The 21,251-nt window shown below is 31.2% G+C and overlaps 2 protein-coding genes and 3 pseudogenes across 2 annotated transcripts in view; 4 read left to right on the top strand and 1 right to left on the bottom strand.

Annotated features, from left to right (window-relative positions):
• Positions 1-1,920: 1,920 nt before the first annotated feature.
• The window catches only part of LOC125834952 (6,7,8-trihydroxycoumarin synthase-like), an 84,183-nt gene continuing 64,852 nt past the window's right edge, over positions 1,921-21,251 (top strand). Inside the window, exon 1 of the mRNA XM_049514097.1 lies at positions 1,921-1,932. The gene's annotated coding sequence lies outside the window, so the exon portion shown is untranslated. The remainder of the gene's footprint in view (positions 1,933-21,251) is intronic.
• LOC125834949 (6,7,8-trihydroxycoumarin synthase-like) lies at positions 1,956-3,785 on the top strand (annotated as a pseudogene).
• On the top strand, positions 5,844-7,693 carry LOC125834959 (6,7,8-trihydroxycoumarin synthase-like; annotated as a pseudogene).
• Positions 9,310-13,188, top strand: LOC125834961 (6,7,8-trihydroxycoumarin synthase-like; annotated as a pseudogene).
• LOC125834960 (6,7,8-trihydroxycoumarin synthase-like) lies at positions 14,636-16,425 on the bottom strand. Its single transcript, XM_049514102.1, has 3 exons — positions 15,544-16,425; positions 15,001-15,436; positions 14,636-14,808 (listed from the first exon to the last, which is right to left on the bottom strand). Exons 1-3 carry the CDS (start codon positions 16,423-16,425, stop codon positions 14,636-14,638), a joined length of 1,491 nt encoding a protein of 496 aa, XP_049370059.1.

Below are 21,251 nucleotides of genomic sequence, written 5' to 3'. Positions count from 1 at the left end.
TTAATTTGTGAAACACATCTTCACAAACGACCCTCAAATCATGGATAAATATCTTATGAGGAAAGAATCAAAGGAAGGACAAAATTGTACTCACAATCTTGATCAATAAAATTATGTTCCTTCATATTTTATTTGTGATTGCAATTTATTTTCTATCACTTTAAAATTTTTTGCAAATAAATTGTCACGCCCAGTGGGACCAAATCTGCTTTTCATCTCTTCTCTCACAAATCAAATCTGCAAATCTGAAGTCACAAAACCGCAAAGGTAGAAGAATGAGTTCAAGTCTCGTCTTTGAGTTTCATCAAGTCTACACTCCGACAAACCTTGAAGCATGGACATTTGTAGACATTGAAATTTTGTACAACTCTACAAGATGTGTTCAATTCGAGTATAGACTCTACAAAGTGTATTCAATTCCAATTAGGATTCTTAGAGGCTATTTAACCCTAGACCTTATTTCATGCCTATATAAAGGGCACTATATTCCCTTAAAAAGGCATATCAAATATTCCTCAAATTCATGGAATATTCATGAAGAGATCAAATCCAAATCATTCTAATTTGGGATATACGTCACTAATGACCCTCGAATCTTGGATAAATCTTAGGAGAGTAGAACAGAATTGTACCTGCATCATTTATTAATAAACTATTCATGTTTCTTCATAGTGGTTGATTTATTTTTCTATCACTGTAAAATTTGTTGCAAACAACATCGTCTAGCAACACGATGTATTTATTATCATAAATCCTTTAAAAATTATGAATTTAAATTTACTATTATAATTTTAGTGAATTTTTACCTATGAAGATATGCCTCGTAAAAAATATATCTGGATTCAGATGAATCCTTTGGTAAATTGAGCCACTAATCCTCATGCGGTATAAAACTCATTTTCATGACTTACATACCAGGTAGGTATCAGTTTACATCAATGTAATTAAGTACCTTAATTTTTAAAAATTATTTTTGGAGATTTCTTGTTGCAATTGAAAGAACTTAAGTGGTTTTCAGAGGTTGGATAGAGAAATTAACAAGTTGTGTAAAATATGATTAATTGATAGGTGGGGGTGGATCTAGCGAGTAGAGTGTCATTTATGAATTTAGGTGAATTTATTGATATCATTAAAATATAAATTCATAAATTTTGAATTTTGAATTCACCTTAATAATAATGAAATAATACAAGAAGGCAAAAATATGAGAAGTATAAAATTTGCATAAATTAAAGTGTTTGAATTCTGGCATTAAGATAGCTCGTATATAATGTAAAATAGCAAAAAAAATCATAGGAGAATTAAGGACATAAACCAAACCTTCAACTATTCTAATTAATGGTCAACTAAATAAGTCTATTATTTTTCTAAAAATGGTAGCAGAGGCAGATCTAGATCATTAGCTACAGATTTGATGACGGGTACGTAACTGTACAAATCCAATGTCCTTTTTTCTCTTTAAATTATCATTTTCTTTATATTTATATGATTTTTCTTTTAATAATATTATCGCAGTTGTTGATCCAAACCCCCAGCTCCTTTCAGGGTGTGTTTAATATGGAAAAAAATGAATAATGTTTTTTAATATTTTCATATTCAGTTAATCAAAAAATTTGAATAATATTTTCTCTAAAAAATAAGTTTTTTTAAAAAGAGGAAAATAACTTTCTTAGTGAAAGTAGGAAGAACATATTTCACTAGTGAAATTCCACAGTGATTATGTCATCTGCCACCTCAACACACCTCATCACCCCACACCGATACTCCCTTCACCTCCACCTCTCATAGTATTTGTCAAAATTATATACAAAACTCCAAAAACAGGTTTCAAAAATGCATTTACCATAAAAAAATATTTTCTTTTGTACCAAACACACCCTTACTTTTTAATTATAAATAAAAGAAACAATAGAAAATTACAAGACATTTCAAGTGACTTTGCCATAAAGAAACAAATGTTGTTTCCACTCTTTTTAGCCCTTGTTATCTTCATTATTCTCAGTTTCCTTCTTGCTAAAGCCAAAAGGAATGGAAATAACATTCTACCACCAGGACCTTTAGGGTTGCCATTTATTGGAAATTTGCATCAATTTGATGGTTTAACCCCTCATCTCTATTTTTGGAAACTTTCCAAGAAATATGGGAAAATATTCTCATTGAAATTTGGTTCTACTCCAGTAGTTGTAATTTCTTCAGCAAAATTAGCAAAAGAAGTAATGAAAACACAAGATTTAGCATTTTGTAGTAGACCTTCTACTCTCTGCCAGCAAAAATATTCTTACAATGCTCAAGATATTGCCGCGTCACCTTACAATGACAATTGGAAAGAACTTAGAAAAATATGTGTTGGTCATTTATTTAGTCCAAAAAGAGTACAATCTTTTATCCCAATTCGTGAAGATGAAGTATCAAGAATGATCAAGGAAATATCTCAACAAGCTGTCACTTCCCGAATTACCAATTTGAGTAGTATATTGATTTCACTAACGACTACAATTATTTGTAGAGTTGCTTTTGGTATTAGGTATGATGAAGAAACACATGAAAGGAGGAATTGTAATGAACTTTTAAAAGTGACTGAAGAAATGTTGGTAAGCTTTTTTGTCTCTGATTTTTTCCCTCTCTTAGGATGGATCGATAATCTCTCCAAAAAAATAAATATACTTGAGAAGAATTTTAAGGATTTGGATGAGTTTTATGAAGGACTCATTGAGCAGCATCTTAGTCCCAATAGGCCAAAATCCATGGAAGAAGGAGATATTATTGATCTTTTACTCCAATTGAAGAAAGAGAAGTCAACTCCAATCGATCTTACTTTGGACAACATAAAGGCTATCATTATGGTAATGAACTACTCCATTTTATATATGGTGGTGCTGGTAAATACATGCATGTCAGTTGCTTACACCTACCTAAACAATTAATCTTTCATTGGTTTGGTGTTAATACTCGATCATGTTGCTAAGTATTTTTCATGGTCACGATCATAATATAAAGAAAGATTTTTGTCAAATATTAAAAAGATGATTTTAAGTTTGTGGCATTACACATGTTATAGCTTGATTAGAAAAATATTTGAATAAAGATAAAATGAGAAATTCAAAGTTTTCGAATACATGAAGATATATTTTGTGGCAATGTTTTTATCCTCTTAATTTATCTTGTAGAATATGCTAGTTGGTGGAACGAACACTAGTGCAGCTACAATAATTTGGGCAATGACAGCCTTGATAGCGAACCCAAATGCCATGAAGAAAGTTCAAGCAGAAATTAGAGAATCAGTTGGGAAAAAGTCCATAGTGAATGAGGATGATGTCCAACTCTTCCATATTTCAAAGCAGTGATAAAAGAGACACTTAGATTGTATCCACCGGCTCCATTGTTAGTACCAAGAGAGACAATGAAAAATTCCATACTAGAAGGATATGAAATTAAACCAAAAACTATAATTTATGTTAACGCTTGGGCAATTGCAAGAGATCCTGAAATATGGGAAAATCCAGAAGAATTTATACCTGAGAGGTTTCTGAATAGTGATATTGATTATATTGATTTTAAGGGCCAAAATTTTGAGTTGATTCCATTTGGAGCAGGCAGAAGAGGGTGCCCAGCTATGGCACTCGGTGTGGCAAATGTGGAACTTGTACTTTCTAATCTCCTTTACGCTTTTGATTGGGAGTTGCCTTGTGGAATGAAAAGAGAAGACATTGACACTAATGTTTCTGCCAGGACTTACTATGCATAAGAAAAAACCTTTGTGCCTTGTTCCTCAAAATTATCTCTAGAAATTAAACAAGATCAAACTCCAATGTTTAAATTATTTAAATATGTATGTATGATTTCGCTAGTTATCCATGTTTAATATGGTCATATGGTTTTATGACTGTTATTTTTCGTTTTAAACTTGTAATGGAGTAGTTGAAGAGGGGAAAACATTTTCACAAATATTTTTTTTCTTTGTTATTCATATGTTCAATTATATAAATTTCCATCCAACATAATAAGGTATTATTTATAAATAAAATAAAAGCAGCAATCAAAGAACCATATTTTAAGAGTTCTATTTAAACCATCCAAACGACCCTTTAGTTTGTGAAACATGTCGTGTAGCAATTACAAGATGCATTAATAATCAGAATCAATAATCCTCTTATCTCTTGATACGACTGTGGATTCAAAATTAAACTTGATGAATTTGATTTTAATTTTTTTTAAAAATTAAATTTAAAAATTAGAAGTACAAATTTTAATATTTAATTTTAGTGAATTTTCACATATTAAGATATGCCTCACAAAAAAAACTGGATTCGAATGAGGGCTAGTTGCATCTGCCATTGATCCTCATTGTCTATACTAACACATGTTATAAATTCATTTTCACGACTTATATGCCATGTAGGTATCAATTTACATCATGGTAATTAAGTACATGTAGAAATTAACAAGTTGTGTAAAAGTTGATTAACTGATAGGTGGGGGTGATCTAACTAGTTATAACTAGAGCGTTGTATATAAATTTACATGAATTTAACTTGAAGATTATTAAAAATAATTCATAAATTTTAAATTTTGAGTTCGCCTATTAATCACTTAATTAATAAGTGGTAAACATCTTCCTTTCACTAATAATTAACTTTGTGCAAAACAATATTATATATTTAAAAAAATAAAATTCTTATCCTTAAGACTTTTATAAACCCTCATGGAGCCATGGTGGGAAGGAGGTTTTAAGGAAAAAGGTTGGCATTAATCCTTACCTCGTATATTCTAAAATAGCAAAAAAATTCATAGGAGAAGGACAAAAACCAAACCTCTTCTATCCTAATGGTCAACTAAAAATATAAAAAATGCATGTAAAAAGAGTTTTTTTTTAAAAAAAAATCATGTAAGGACAAAGGCGTGGGGCCTATGGCCTTACAAGGCGCAGACAGACTTGCTTTGTCTGCTTGCGCCTTCTAAGGCGCATAGGTGCCCGTGCCTTGCTACCCTAATTTAAACGATTTCCAACCTATCGTTTAAATGTTGCCCTTTTGATTTCAAACTTATTTTTTGTTTTCCTTTTGTAATTTTTGGTCAATTTTTTTTACCCTTTTGGCTCTAGACTCTATAGAAGTATACACTCCACAATTGCAACACCAAGTGCATTGTCTGCAGAGACCATTGCCTTTATTATCCCAGCTCAAGCACACAAAATATTTCTCAGTAAATTGATCTCTTATAGATATTTGACTTTAAAAATGATGAATTTAAATTTACTATTTTATTATAGTGAATTTTTACATATTAAAATATGCCTTGTACAAATTATAACTAGATTCGGATGAACCCGTTGGCTAGCTGCATTTACCACTGGTCCCCATTGTCTATATTGACACATGCTATAAAACTCATTTTCATGACTTATATATATATGCCAGGTAGGTATCAATTTTGAATTAATGTTTTGGAGATTTCTTGTTGCAATTGAAAAAAATTAAGTGATTTTCAGAGATTTGAGAGGGAAATTAACAAGTTGTGTAAAGATGATTAAGTGATAGATGGGGTGGATCTTGCTATATATAGTAGAGTGTCATTTATGAATTTATGTAAATTTAATTTGAGATTATTAAAAAAATAATTCATAAATCTTTTTTGTATCCATCTCAATAATAATAATGAAATAATACAAGAAGACAAAATATGAGAAGTATAGTATTTTCCATGAAAAACCATTATCCTTCGTGCCAAAAAAGCCCTTACTTGTTAATTAGTATAAATGAAAGAAACAGCATAAAATTTTAATACAAGACATCAAGTGACTTTGCAGTACAAAATTTTAATATTGCCAAAAATAAAAAAACAATATGTTCTTTCCATTCTTTGTAGCCCTTGTTATCATCATTATTCTCAGTTTTCTTCTTCCAAAAGTAAAAAAGAATGAAAAAAACATCCTGCCACCGGGTCCTTTAAGGTTACCATTCATTGGAAATTTGCATCAGTTTGATGGTTTAACCCCTCATATCTATTTTGGAAACTTTCTAAGAAATATGGAAATATATTCTTATTGAAACTTGGTTCTACTCCAATAATTGTAGTTTCTTCAGCAAAATTAGCAAAAGAAGTAATGAAAACACAAGATTTAGCATTTTGCAGTAGACCTTCTATTTTGGGCCAGCAAAAATTATCTTACAATAATCAAGATATTGCCACGTCACCTTACAATGACCACTGGAAAGAGCTTCGAAAAATATGTGTTGGTCATTTATTTAGTCTAAAAAAAGTACAATCTTTTATTCCAATTCGTGAAGATGAAGTATCAAGAATGATCAAGGAAATATCTCAACAAGCTGTAACTTCCCGAATTACTAATTTGAGTAGTATATTGATTTCACTAACGACTACAATTATTTGTAGAGTCGCTTTTGGTATTAGGTATGATGAAGAAACACACGAAAGGAAGAATTTTAATGAACTTTTAAAAGTGACTGAAGAAATGTTGGCAGGCTTTTTTTGTCTCTGATTATTTTCCTCTCTTAGGATGGATTGATAAACTCTCCGGAAAAATAAATAAACTCGAGAAGAATTTTAAGGATTTGGATGAGTTTTATGAAGGACTCATTGAGCAACATTTCAATCCCAATAGGCCAAAATCCATGGAAGGGGATATTATTGATCTTCTGCTACAATTGACGAAAGAGAAATCAACTCCAATCGATCTTACATTGGACAACATAAAGGGTATAATCATGGTAACGAACTACTCCATTTGTATCTATTTTATATGACGGTACTGATAAATTACTTGCTTACATCGACTGCTTACACCTAGCTAAACAGTTAACCTTTCATTGGCTTGGTGTTAATATTGTTTCATGTGGCTAAGTTTTTTCCATGGCTATGTTTGTGGCATGATTATAATACAAAGAAAGATTTTTATCAAATATTAAAAAATGCCTTTAAATTTGTGGCATTACACATATCATAACATTTTATGATACTTGATTTGAAAAATATTTTAATATAGATCAAATGAGAAATATAAAGTTTTGAATACATGAAAATATAGTTTGTGGCTAAGTTTTGATCCTCCCATTTTCTCTAGTAGAATATGCTTGTTGCTGGAACGGACACTAGCGCAGCTACAATAATTTGGGCAATGACGGCCTTGATAGCAAACCCGAATGCCATGAAGAAAGTTCAAGCAGAAATTAGAGAATCGGTTGGGGAAAAGTCCTAAGTCAATGAAGATAATGTCCAAAATCTTCCATATTTTAAAGCAGTGATAAAAGAGACATTTAGATTGTATCCAGCAGTTCCATTATTAGTAGCAAGAGAGACGATGCAAATTTCCATACTCGAAGGATATGAAATTAAACCAAAAACTATAGTTTATGTTAATGCTTGGGCAATTGGAAGGGATCCTGAAATATGGAAAAATCCAGAAGAATTTATACCTGAGAGGTTCTTCAATAATGATATTGATTTTAAGGGACAAGATTTTGAGTTGATTCCATTTGGAGCAGGTAGAAGAGGGTGCCCAGGTACAGCACTTGGTGTGGCAAATGTGGAACTTGTACTTTCCAATCTTCTTTACACTTTTGATTGGGAGTTGCCTCGTGGGATGAAAATAGAAGACATAGACACTGATGTTTTGCCTGGAATCATACCACATAAGAAAAAACCGTTGTGCCTTGTTCCTAGAAATTATCACTAGAAATTGAACAAGACCAAACTCCAGTGTTTAAATTAGTTAAATATGTATGTATAACTTTGTTAGTTATCCATGTTTAATATGGTCGTATGGTTTTATGTCTGTCACTTTTTGTTATAAACTTGTAATGGAGTAGTTGTTTCAATAAAATCTCTCTTCTAGTTCCAAAAGAATCGCGGAAAAATGAAAAGAAGAGCATTTTTCTTATGCGTAATAATTTCAAGTAAAATGTCTGTTATATTTATCACAAAAGTTAATTTCCAATCAAATGCATATAGAAGCATAAGCTCTAATACTGTTGCAATACCTATGGAGAACATTATTGCCTTTATTGTCACAGCTCAAGCACACGCGACATATATTGTTTGTTTTGGCAAAACACGCCTTACGACTATACTCCTTCTTCAGAAAATTGTAGGTGAGGTTTGTCCTACTACCTAACTAAGGTAATATCATTCATAGGGAATGTTCTATTAATATTATATTTGTCATAGCCCAATTGAAAATCACGTATTATCCACATTGCCCAAAAACTGTACGTACCATATGAACTTATGTTATTCGTTATAAAGTTTCTTACTTTCCTCCCTCATTCCGATTGATATGAGATTCCAATATATTGTAACCTTTACCCCTTCTTCCTAATTTAATTTTGAATTTCTTTTCCTTGACCATGTATTAACCCAATTTTTTGGACCCAAACTAAAGCTTTGATATTTTTGAGTTTATCAATTCCTTCCACTTCTAATAGGAAACAATATCAATTATTTATTCAGTTGTCAAATTGCCTTTGTCTAACTAATGCTATGAAATCATTGGTGAGATAAATATCTAGATAATATGGAAACAAATTGATTGATAGAGGAGGAAAAATCATTTTCAGGCTTTAATGATTGTGGCCTGTGAATTTTCCTGTGTCACTTTCATGAATATTAAAGAATCAAACTACCTCCTAAAATATCAAAAGTATAGTCTATTACTTATAAATGCATTGTCATTTTTATCCAGCTTTAAATGACAAATTTCCCTCTATTTTCATTTTAAAAATATTATCACATCCCTTGATCCAAAGTCCCAGCTTCGTTTACTGTTATTCTTTGTTTTAGTTACTATTTGAATAGTTAAATAATATATTATTTTGTTCTTGATTGACATATTTTTACATGCATTCTCATTTGTACTATTATCATGGAGTGTATTACAAATTCTGTGGTGATCAGAAAATACTTAGTTCTCTCTAACTCTTATTTTCTTCATGTTTGTTAGGTAGCAGAAGTTAGGTACTTCATTAGGATTAGTAAGGTAAGGCCTAGCCCCCCTTGTTTGTACTTGTCCTTGATATTTTTTATGTTTAATAAAAGGCTGCTAGACACTATCAAGTGGTAAATTTACTTTAAAAAAAATATTGTGACTTGTAGAATTTTTATGTAATTTTTAAAAAATAAAGATTTTATGTTCGAATTCACACTGAACAATAGTTTGTTTGATCTCGTATTACGAAGTCAAACCAAACAAATTAAAACAGAAAGAGTACTATAAATGAAAGAAATCGTAGAAAATTAAGTACAAGATATAGAAAACAAGTGACTTTTTCCAAAAAAAAAAAAAAAAAACACGTGATGTTCTTTCCACTCTTTGTAGCCCTTGTTATCATCATTATTCTCACTTTTCTTATTCCTAAAGCCAAAAGGAATGGAAAATGCATTCTACCACCAGGCCCTTTAGGGTTGCCATTCATTGGAAATTTGCATCAATATGATAGTTTAACCCCTCATCTCTACTTTTGGAAACTTTCCAGAAAATATGGAAAAATATTCTCATTAAAACTTGGTTCTTCTACTATGGTTGTAGTTTCTTCAGCAAATCTAGCAAAAGAGGTAACACAAATACAAGATTTAGCATTTTGTAGTCGACCTTCACTTCTTGGCCAGCAAAAATTGTCTTACAATGGTCAAGATATTGGCTTGTCGCCTTACAATGACTATTGGAGAGAACTTCGAAAAATATGTGTTGTTCACTTATTTAGTCTCAAGAAAGTGCAATATTTTAGTCCAATTCGGGAAGATGAAGTATCAAGAATGAACAAGAAAATATCCCAGCAAGCCGCCACTTCACAAATTACAAATTTGAGCAATATAGTGATTTCACTTACAACTACAATTATTTGTAGAATTGCTTTTGGTGTTAGGTATGATGAAGAAACACCCGAAGGGAGGAAATTTAATGAACTTTTAAAATTGACGGAGGAAATGGGAGGAGATTTAATGAACTTTTAAAAGTGACGGAGGAAATGTTGGCAGGCTTTTTTGTCTCTGACTATTTTCCCCTCTTAGGATAGATTGATAAACTCTCCGAAAAAATAAATAAACTTGAGAAGAATTTTAAGGATTTGGATGAGTTTTATGAAGGACTCATTGAGCAACATCTCAATCCCAATATGCCAAAATCAATGGAAGGAGATATTATTGATCTTTTCCTTCGATTGAAGAAAGAGAAATCAACTCCAATCGATCTTACTTTGGAAAACATAAAGGCTATTATCATGGTAATGACTAATGAACTATTCTCTTTATGTCTATTTTATATATTTGCTCTAGCCAACTGCTTACACCTAGCTAAACAGTTAACCTTACGAATGAATTAAGAAATTAAAGTGAAAATTCATATCAATTAATCATTAGTTAGATGTTGAAAGTTGTATATAAGCAAGTCTTTTGTATTGTTATATATATATTTATTGACTTGGTATTAACACTCTGTCATACAACTAAGTTTTTTCCTTAGTCATGTTTGTGACACAATCATAATATAAAGAAACTTTGTTGGTCAAATATCAAGAAGTGCCTTTTTAAACTTGTAATATTACACATGTTATAACATTTTCTGATATGATTGGAAAAAAATTTCAATTAATATGAAATGTTGCATTTAATTTTATCCTCACACTTCCTCTTGTAGAATATGCTAGTTGGTGGAACGGACACGAGCGCAGCTGCAGTAGTTTGGGCAATGACAGCCTTGATATCTAAACCAAATGCCATGAAGAAAGTTCAAGCTGAAATTCGAGAATGCAAAATTCCATACTAGAAGGATATGAAATTAAACCAAAAACTTTGGTGGGCGGTTCACTTAGGCAACCCACATGATTTTGTATATATTTTCTCTTAGTTTAATAAAATTCTTGACCCATGTGGTCTTTGATTCAAAGAAAAAAAAAAAAAAATTAAACCAAAAACTATAGTTCATGTTAATGTTTGGGCTATTGCAAGGGATCCTGAAATATGGGAAAATCTAGAAGAATTTATATCTGAGAGGTTTCTGAATTAGTGATATTGATATTAAGGGGCAAAATTTTGAGCTGATTCCATTTGGAGCAGGCAGAAGAGGGTGCCCGGCTATGGCACTCGGTGTGGCAACTGTGGAACTTGTACTTTCCAATCTTCTTTACGCTTTTGATTGGGAGTTGCCTTGTGGAATGAAAAAAGAAGACATTGACACTGATGTTTTGCCTGGACTTACAATGCATAAAAAAGAACCTTTATGCCTTGTTCCTAGAAATTATCACTAGAATTAAATTAGATATCCATGTTTAATAATATGGTCGTATGGTTTTCTGTCTGTCATTTTTCGTTATAAACTTGTAATGGAGTTGTTGTTTCAATAAAATCTCCCTTCTAGTTTCAAAGGATGTCGCGGAAATTTGGTAGTTAATTTACTAATTCTCTAGGAATTAAATTAACAAGGGGATTCTCGATTCCTGTCCAGTGCAATAGTAATAATGAAATCTATAACCTCTATTGTTGCAATCAAATGTATATTATAAACTCTATTGTTGCAACACCAAGTGCAATACGTGCAAAAACCAGTGTCTCTTTTTGCCAAAAAGCATACTTACCGATTCAACTTGTGTTATCCCTTATAAAGTTTTTTACTTTACTTTTGTTTGGACCGAAATAATTAAGTGTCATGCATAAGCTACCAAAGCAAACCTCGAAACACCATGAGTAAGAATATAAACTAGAAATATACCACAAGACACAAATCTTTAACATGGTTCGATGAATCGACTTATGTCCAAAGAGGAGATGAGCAATCTACTATATTAATATGAAAGTACAAAATTTAAAGAGAAATAACCTAACCCATTCACGCGTAATATAAAGAGGTTCATACAAGTGATAACGTATCACTTATGTCCCACAAATTCTCACCCCTAGACAATACTTTCAAAGGCTTTAGGACTACATTATGAATGCTATTGTGTTAGAATGAATGTTCCTGTATTTATAGAGTCATAAATTTTTTCCTACTAGAAAAGGACTAGCCAAATATGAAGACTTTGTGTTTTTCTTTTAAGCAAAGGAAAATCCATTTATGATAAGAAATTCAGGGCAGTTAATACCTGACAACTCTCTTATTTCGATACAAAATTTAATTTAGAATTCTTTTTTTTAGACAATGAATGAATACAAAAAATTTAGACGTAAATTAAAGCTTCGAAATTCCGTTATCAAATTCCTTTGTCTAATTCTATGTAATTATAATTATAGGTGAGACATTTATCTAGACAATGTGGAAAAAATTGATAAAGGACAAACAGTCATTTTTTCAAGCTTTAAATATTGTGGCTTGTGAACTTTCCTGTGTAACTTTCATGAAAATCACCATACAAAAAAGAAAAAAACAAAGTTTAGAATTTTAAACTAAATGATCATACTATGAAATTAGGATCAAACTACTTCCCAAAATATCAGAAGTGTGTACTTGATGTTTATCCCTTTCTATCACTTATAAATAAATGCAATCTCTTTTTCTTCCTTTAAATTACAAATTTTTTTCTATTTGTCTATTTCCTAAATAAGTATTTTCATCATGATTTAAATTATTATCATAGCCATTGATCCAAAGTTCCACCTTCTTTTACTGTTACTTATAGTATTTTTATGTAAAATTTATTTCAAAATAATTATAGATAAAAATTTATTTCTTTCGTCCTCTAAATCAAGCGAGGGAGTACTATAAATGAAAGAAATTGTGGAAAATCTTAATACAAGATATAGAAGACTTTTCCAAAAAACACATGATGTTATTTCCACTCTTTGTAGCCCTTGTTATCATCATCATTCTAAGTTTCCTTCTTCCTAAAGCCAAAAGGAGTGGAAAAAACGATAGTTCATGTTAATTTTTGGGCTATTGCAAGGGATCCTGAAATATGGGAAAATCCAGAAGAATTTATACCTGAGAGGTTCATGAATAGTGATATTGATTTTAAGGGCCAAAATTTTGAGTTAATTCCATTTGGAGCAGGAAGAAGAGGGTGTCCGGCTATAACACTTGGTGTGACAACTGTGGAACTTGCACTTTCCAATCTTCTTTACGCTTTTGATTGGGAGTTGCCTCGTGGAATGAAGATAGAAGACATTGATACTGATGTTTTGCTTGGACTTGCTATGCATAAGAAAAAACCTTTGTGCCTTGTTCCTCGAAATTATCTCTAGAAATTAAACAAGACCAAACTCCAATGTTTAAATTAATTATTAGTTATATGCTTTCCTTAGTTATCCATGTTTAATATGGTCGTATGGCTTTATGTCTTTCATTTTTCGCTATAAACTTGTAATGGAGTAGTTATTTCAATAATTCTCTCTTCTATTTCCAAAGGATGTTACACATAATATTGTTTATTAGCTAAGAATTAACTTTTAGGGACAAGGCAAAGAGCATTTTCTTATGGTAGTAATTCCAGGAAAAATGTCAGTGTCGATATTTTCTATGTTCATCCCAAAAGGCAACTTCCAATAAAGTGACCTTTGGCGTCCCTTGGTAAGTTTTGGATGTTAGTTATAATGGCAGATTAATTTTCCCTTAGTAGCGCAATATTTTGCTTGTTGATCCGCTACCTGATTTGCTTCTCTGAAGCGGTGGACCACTTTAGCATTAGCATGATCACTCAAACTTCCGGAATTGTAATATTGATTTTAAGGGCTAAAATTTTAAGTTGATTCTATTTAGAGCAGACAGAAAGAAGGTGCCCGGGTATGGCACTCGGTGTGGCAATTGTGGAACTTGTACTTTCCAATCTTCTTTACGATTTTGATTGGGAGTTACCTTGTGGAATGAAAAGAGAAGACATTGAAACAAATGTTTTGCCCGGACTTGCTATGCATAAGAAAGAACCTTTGTGCTTTGTTCCTAGAAATTAATACTAGAAATTAAACAATACCGAACTCCAACATATAAATTAATTAATAATGTATGCTTTTGTTTGTTATCCGTGTTTAATATATGGTCGTATTTTTTATGTTTGCCATTTTTTTTCTTTTTTCTTTTTAAAATGTAAATCCATCTTGGAGTAATGGGGAATTTGACATGGATCCTTACCTTGTAAATTAGCAAAGCAAAGTAGAGCACAAGAAGGATAGGTATTCATATATAAACTTGTTTCAATAATAAATTCCTTATCGTTGAATTTAAACTCAAAGTAATCTTTTTTTCTAAGGAACACTAATTATACAAGACCTTACCTTAGGAGGTAGAGAGGGTTGTTTAATATGATGTAATTGCATTTAAAAAAAAAAACTAGAATTCTTTCAATATATAATAATCCTTTTTTTGTCCAAAAATAATACAATACTTTATATGAATATCCTTATTAGCAAAAAAGAAGAAGAAGTTTCCTTGATTTATTTTTGTCGTGAAACTATAATAAGTAGATTTTTAATTTATACCCTTTTGAGTGCTTATTAAACAAAAATAGGCCAAACTACTCATCAATAGCAAATATTGTTCAAAACATAATTTTAAAAAATTAAACATAAGCTTTTATAATATTCATCTCAAAAAAGGCAATTACATTACTACTTATAAGAATTGGAAAGGGGGAAACACTCTTCCTAATATTCATATTTTTATTCTACATTCTATTCCGCATATCACTAAAATAGTCTACATATAATTTTTAGGGACAAGGCAAAGATCATTTTTCTTATGCATAGTAATTCCGCGTAAACTCTCTGTGTCAATATCTTCTATGTTCATCCCAAAAGGCAACTCCCAATCAAATGCATATAGAAGGTTTGATAGTAAAAGATCCACTGTTGCAACACCAAGTGCTTGACCTGTAGAGAGACGAATTCAAAATTTTGAGTTTTTTTTGAAAATATGATAAAAACTATATTTCTACCAGTACTTAATTTTCATATTTTTCATGTATAGTCTATGTGAAAATTCTATATAACAATTGTGAGTTCAATTGAACTTATAATTGTATGAATTTATATATATATATATATATATTCGACATTGAATACCTGGGCAACCTCTCCGCCCTGCTCCAAATGGGATAAATTCAAAATCTTGACCCTTGAAATCAATGTTACTATTCAAGAATCTCTCGGGTATAAATTCTTCTGAATTTTTCCAATACTCAAGATCTCTTGCAATAGCCCAATAGTTTACACGAATTGTTGTTTTTGGTGGAATATTATACCCTTCTAGTATTGAATTTTGCATTGTCTCTCTTGCCACTAGGATTGGAGCTGGTGGATACAATCTAAATGTCTCTTTTATTACCGCTTTGAGATAAGACATATTTTGAGTATCATCTTCATTTACAATGCCTTTTTTCCCCATTGATTTTCTAACTTCTTCTTGAACTTTCTTCATGGCTTCCGGGTTCTTCATCAAGGCAGTCATGGCCCAAATTACTGTAATTGCGCTAGTGTCTGTCCCAGCAAGAAATAAATTCTACCAAAAACATTTTAAGTTAACAGGAAAATAACAGAGATGAGAGATATGTATTTTATTTAAAATTCAAATTGTTAATCATATATACATTTAAGATAATTAATTACCATGAGAATTGCTTTTATGTTGTCCAAAGTGAGATTGATTTGAGTTGATTGCTCCTTCCTCAATTGTAGCAAAATATCAATCATATCTCCTTCCATGGATTTTGGCCTATTGGGATTGCGATGTTGCTCAATGAGTTCTTCATAAAATTCATCCAAACACTTGAAATTCTTCTCAAGTTTGTTTTTCAATCCAGTAAGTTTATCAATCCAACTTAAAGAAGAAAAAAAATCAGAGACAAAGAAGCTAGCCAGAATATCTTGAGACTCATTTATAAGTTCATCAAATCTCCTCTTTTCATGTGCTTCTTCATCAAACCTAATACCAAAAGCAACTCTACAAATAATTGTAGTTGTAAGTGAAATCACTATATTGCTCAAATTGGTAATTTGTGAAGCGGCAGCTTGTTGAGATATTTTCTTGATCATTCTTGAGACTTCATCTTCACGAATCGGACTAAAAGATTGTACTTTCTTGAGACTAAATAAATGAAGTAAACAAAGTTTTCTAATTTCTCTCCAATAGTCATTATAAGGTGAAAACACTATGTCATGACTATTGTAAGACAATTTTTGTTGGCAAAGAGTAGAGGGTCTACTACAAAAAGCTAAATCTTGTGTCTTCATTACTTCTTTTGCTAATTTTGTTGAAGAAATTACAACTACTGGAGTAGAACCAAATTTCAATAAGAATATTTTTCCATATTTTTTAGAAAGTTTCCAAAAATAGATATGAGGAGTTACACTATCATATTGATGCAAATTTCCAATGATTGGCAAACCTAAAGGACCTGGTGGTAGATTGGTATTTCTACTTATTTTGGTTTTGTGAAGAAGAAAAAACAGAATAATAGGAAAAGCTACTAAAAATATAAAGAACATCATGGTTTTGTTGTGTCACTGCCAAATGCAACTTCAAATGTAACCTATAAATAGATCTTCTATTGAGTTGCTCTTATACACATTTTTTTGTTCAATTGAATGTAGTGATATTTGAGAATGACATCACAATTTAATCTTAAAGATGTATAAGTATGCAATGACATAACCTTTTTAAATGTTCTAGACTTTCTGCTTAAATACGACTTCTTAGTGTTGATAATATAATTAAGTAAATAAAAATATATTATTTTTATACAATTAAGTTTTTAGATGAATAGTCACACAATTTCATATGAGAGCAAAGCAAGTAGAGTTTCATAGATAGTAAAATAATTTTCACTCTATTGTACAAAAGTTACAAAATGATTTTCTATAGAAAAAGTTGCTCAAATACACCTAAGTGTATCATGAAAATTACTAAATTATTTTTTTACTATAGAAATATCACGAATTCTCATCTAAGTATCGCAGAAATTGAGACACTTTGTATGATATTTAAACAAAATCAATGACTTTCTATAAAAATAAATTAAAAATATTTTATTAACGTTTCATGATACTTCAGTAAAAGGTGTCTGATGACTTATCCATTACAAAAGATAATTTAGTGATTTTAATGTAATAAAATAAAGCTAGTCTTGAGCAAACTCTGTCATCGTATGCATTATTACGATCCAAAGGATTCACCACCATGCAGAGCCAGATTCATATTTGAAGATAATGATACATCATAAAAATATATATATACATTATATTAGTTGAAGCAATATCAAATATATTATCATCTCATCTAAAAGTTTGTGTAAATACTCATAAAATTGAGATAGTACTAACATATAAATTAAATGACATAAAGAATAACATAGTCAGGACTCCAACTCAGATCACGTGCCCGAGCTCCAAGGGCTAGAGCGTACTTTTAAAATATATGATTGTCTTCAGAGTTTAGATTAAATTTGAGTGGGTTACAATGAATTAAGACATTAATCGAGTCAAGATTCAACTCAACTCAAATTGCTTGGGTCAAAACAGGCTAGATAACGGATTGAATGGTTTGAACGAGTTAAATTTGATTTTACCACACTTAATACATAATATACATAACTTTTTAAAGTTAACGGATACCCATATACCCGACCTTTCCACATGATTCCGCCTCTGGGCCCATATCAGATTTAGCCGAACAATTTTGGATATGCATAGAATTTTTTGGTTTTTTTAATTTATGTTCTTTAAGAAAGTAGTAATTATCTCCTAACGCATTGTTTTTAGTAAGATACAAAACTTTAATACCTTGTAGTTTTATAATTATCTTCTTGAACAAATAGTGGTTACGTATAAATTTTCATTTTTTAAGCTTAAATTATTATTTTTTGCAATTATTTACTGAGTGGTAGAATTAATTAGTTCAATTATAAATTTTCCTTTAATTTTTTTAGTAAATTTGATGTAGATGTTCGAATTATAACTTTGTCTACTTCAATTGAACACCTGAATTTACGATAGATTATTAGACCTTTTTGGCTCATATTTCAGTAAGTTTCTCCATATATTTATAAAGCGCTCATTACGTAAATAGGTTTAGCGCATATAAAGAATTTGGCAAAATTAGACACGCATCAATTATGTTATCTATCTTTAGATTAGTTAGATAAGTTTATATGAAAAACGTTTGCAAACTTGGATATATACGTCTTCTACTGCGCATAATACAACCAAATTCACAATGGATAGACACATATTTAGGGTATTATTGCGGTCGCAGATCTAGAAGGTTGGATATATATATATATATATATATAAATATTTGATCAGGAACCTAATTATCATTGTAGATTTATAGTATCAACTTGAAGTTCTTATAAAAACTCATAAACTTTAAATATTGAATTCATTTTTGTTAGGACATAAGGGGCTCAAGTTTGAAATTATATATCACGTCCTATTTGATCTCTTGATTTAATGGGTTCAGAGGTAGCGCCAACATTTTAAATTTATGGGTTCAGAATTTGAATAATAATTTCAGGTTTTAATAACTGGTTTTTAAATTTAGTATATATATATTTGATGAAGTTCTTAATATTAATATATTATTTGAACAAAAGTTACGGAGTATATAACTGAACTTGTATATAGACTGTTGGAATCTTACATCGGGGGTATTAGAGGTCCTTGACCCCCCTGTATGATTTTGAGTAGGGGTGTATAAAACCGAATCAAAAACCGAATCAAATCACAAATCGAGAAAAAAACTCGACTAGTGATTGGTTTGACTTGGTTTGGTATTGGAAAAAAAAATCGACTATATTTGGGTTGGTTTGGTTTTAACTAAAAAAAAACAACCCGAGACCAAACCAACCCGACATTATATATATAATTTTAAAATATTTTATTTTATACACAAAAATATTTACTTTGATATAATTTTTAAATATTTCTTATACTTTTTCATAGTTTTTATCTTTTAATATATTATTGTTGACGCCCAATTTTGACCCTCCCCGGTAGAGATTAATTTTCGAGCTTCTTAGATTGCAAATGATTTAGAATAATTAGTTTATAAAAACATTTTCAAGTTTTAAGTGATCTTAGTCGATTTTCATAATTTATAAATAGCAAATACATTTCATATAGTTTTATAGATATGATCAATATGTTTCATAAATATTTGAAAATCATCTCAAAAGATTTTATTTTGAATATTCTATCAAAATTAGTTTAGTTTAAGTTATGGATAATTTTAAAAATCAATTGATTTATAGTTGAATTAATTATTTTATTTTGTTGAGATGAGAAGCTCCTAAATTAATTATATTAATTCATCTTGTTTATATTTAGCCGAATTTGTAAATGAGTTCAATTTGATTAAGTTCGTAATCTCAAATTGGCCAATTATAATTCATTGTGGATGAATTAGTGATTTACTTGGCCATATCAAAAGACCAAATTTGGGCCTCTTTTATCTTCAGCAGACCATCCTTTCAACCCCTTAGACCCAACTCCCTCTTATTTTCGGCCCGAGTCCAATCAATTCCCAATACCCGGCCCACCAATTCCCAACAATACAATATGCACCCACTAATAATCCAATACATATTCCCCAAAAGAGACCCAGCAGCAACACCGACAATTTACACAACAGTAATCACGGCACCCTCAATAAGACGACAACAACAACAGATACAATACAACGGCTCCAACCGGCGTCTTCCCAGTTCAAAGTGGAGACGTTCGAATTCACAGCAATAGGACGGGGATACACGGTGTCAATACGCGTACAAACCCAGTACACTGTGATTTCCTTGTCGTTTTCTCCAAAGTCACGCGTTTTTATCCTCGCATCTTCAGATCAAGCCACGCGGCATAGCGAGGACATTTGAGTCGATCCTAGCCGTCTATCTCACCATTTCCACTTTCGGAATGGGTTGAATCTGCAAAGAAAAGGTGTCTCACCAAATTAGTGAAAGATTTGAAGTTTGAATTTGGATTGGGTCCAATTCCTATTGGGATTTTTCCGTTTTCCCCCCATTCCGAAACCCTAGATTACGCCCATAAATACCCCATTTCTTATTCGTTGTAAGGGGGGTGATTGTTCATTAAAAGAGGGATAGAAATAAATAGTATAGCAAGGGATAAGAAAATATAAGTATATAAAAGGTTTTAAGTTGCTGTTGGTGGAGGGATCTCGTTGCTCTGCTCGTAGCCTCAATTTAGCTTCCCAGGAAGAGGTAATACCTCCTCCTTTATTTACATTTCATTTCGGTCCCGAATGTTATGTGTTAAATCTATCTCTGTTGGGTTCTTCTTGGCTTCACTCTTGCTTAGTTTGAATATGAATGTTCGTGGTTTATTCCCCTTTGTTATTGAGATTTCTGGTTGATCAATATGTTATCTATACTCCGTCACAATTAGACGTTCGAATCGGGTTATAGTTGTTTGGGATTGATTTTGTGTTGTTTTGAATCATATGCTCGTTTTGTTGATCTATGTCATTTCAATTCGATAGAGTTATTTGCGAAGGACGGCTATGATTTGTTTAAGTGTATTATATTTCTATTATGGTTTATTAATCCTTATCTTCTCATTGCTTTTGTTGCATGTAAAATATGCCCGAGTTCTTCATGAACTCCTATTTCCTTCCTTTGCATTTTGAGAGAGCCACCAAGGATCAAACCCTTCCTTTCGAGTCGGCCAACCTATCAAGAATTGACGAACAGGTCCTGGAAGAATATGCAACAGATTGGAGAGTCGAAAAATTGGGCCAAAGGCCCACTCTTTATTTCGAAAAGGTTGTATTTTGTTATTTTGGGCCTAAGCCCTTGTTATTTTCATAATTATTTTGTTAGAGTTTTGGACAAGTGGAAGATTGGGCCTAAGGCCCTAGGAAAAGTTTATTATTATATTTTTCTTGTCAGCTTAGGACAGGTACAAATGGCAAATAGGCCAAAGGCCTCGAAATGACATTAGGCCCAAATACTGGCACAGGCGGACAGATCCAGACTTGGGTCCAAATTCTCTTTCCCTATTTACTTGACTGATATCATATGCTTATTTGTTGAAAAATTAATCTTAGGGTCGAAAAATTCAAATCCCCGAAAGACACTCATTTTTTGAATTAATCACTTAACTAAGTTATTCGTCTTTGTTTGACTTAAAAAATAAATAAGTTTACAAAATATTTTGCTTAGATAATATTTCAACATTTTTTTTCTCTCCCTTAAAAATGATCTTAACTAACGAAATAATTCAATTTTGCAAGTTAAGCTTAGTTAAAATTATTTTAGCCGAATAATTAATCGCCGGATAATCGTGTGTTAGCGGGCATTTTC

The sequence above is a fragment of the Solanum verrucosum genome, unplaced genomic scaffold (assembly GCF_900185275.1).
Source record: "Solanum verrucosum unplaced genomic scaffold, falcon-dt-bn FXZP01000184.1, whole genome shotgun sequence".
NCBI classification, from domain to species: Eukaryota; Viridiplantae; Streptophyta; class Magnoliopsida; order Solanales; family Solanaceae; genus Solanum; species Solanum verrucosum.
The sequence above is the reverse complement of the archived record's forward strand: the minus strand, read 5'-3'. Positions and strand labels throughout refer to the sequence as shown.

What these genes read in the sequence shown, in the direction of transcription:
- LOC125834960 (XM_049514102.1), bottom strand. Translation starts at nt 16,425, where the DNA reads ATGATGTTCTTTATATTTTTAGTAGCTTTTCCTATTATTCTGTTTTTT. An exon ending in ACATAAAAGCAATTCTCATG is followed by an intron (nt 15,437 to 15,543) that starts GTAATTAATTAT and finishes TGTTTTTGGTAG; the next exon opens with AATTTATTTCTTGCTGGGAC. An exon ending in AGGGCGGAGAGGTTGCCCAG is followed by an intron (nt 14,809 to 15,000) that starts GTATTCAATGTC and finishes GTCTCTCTACAG; the next exon opens with GTCAAGCACTTGGTGTTGCA.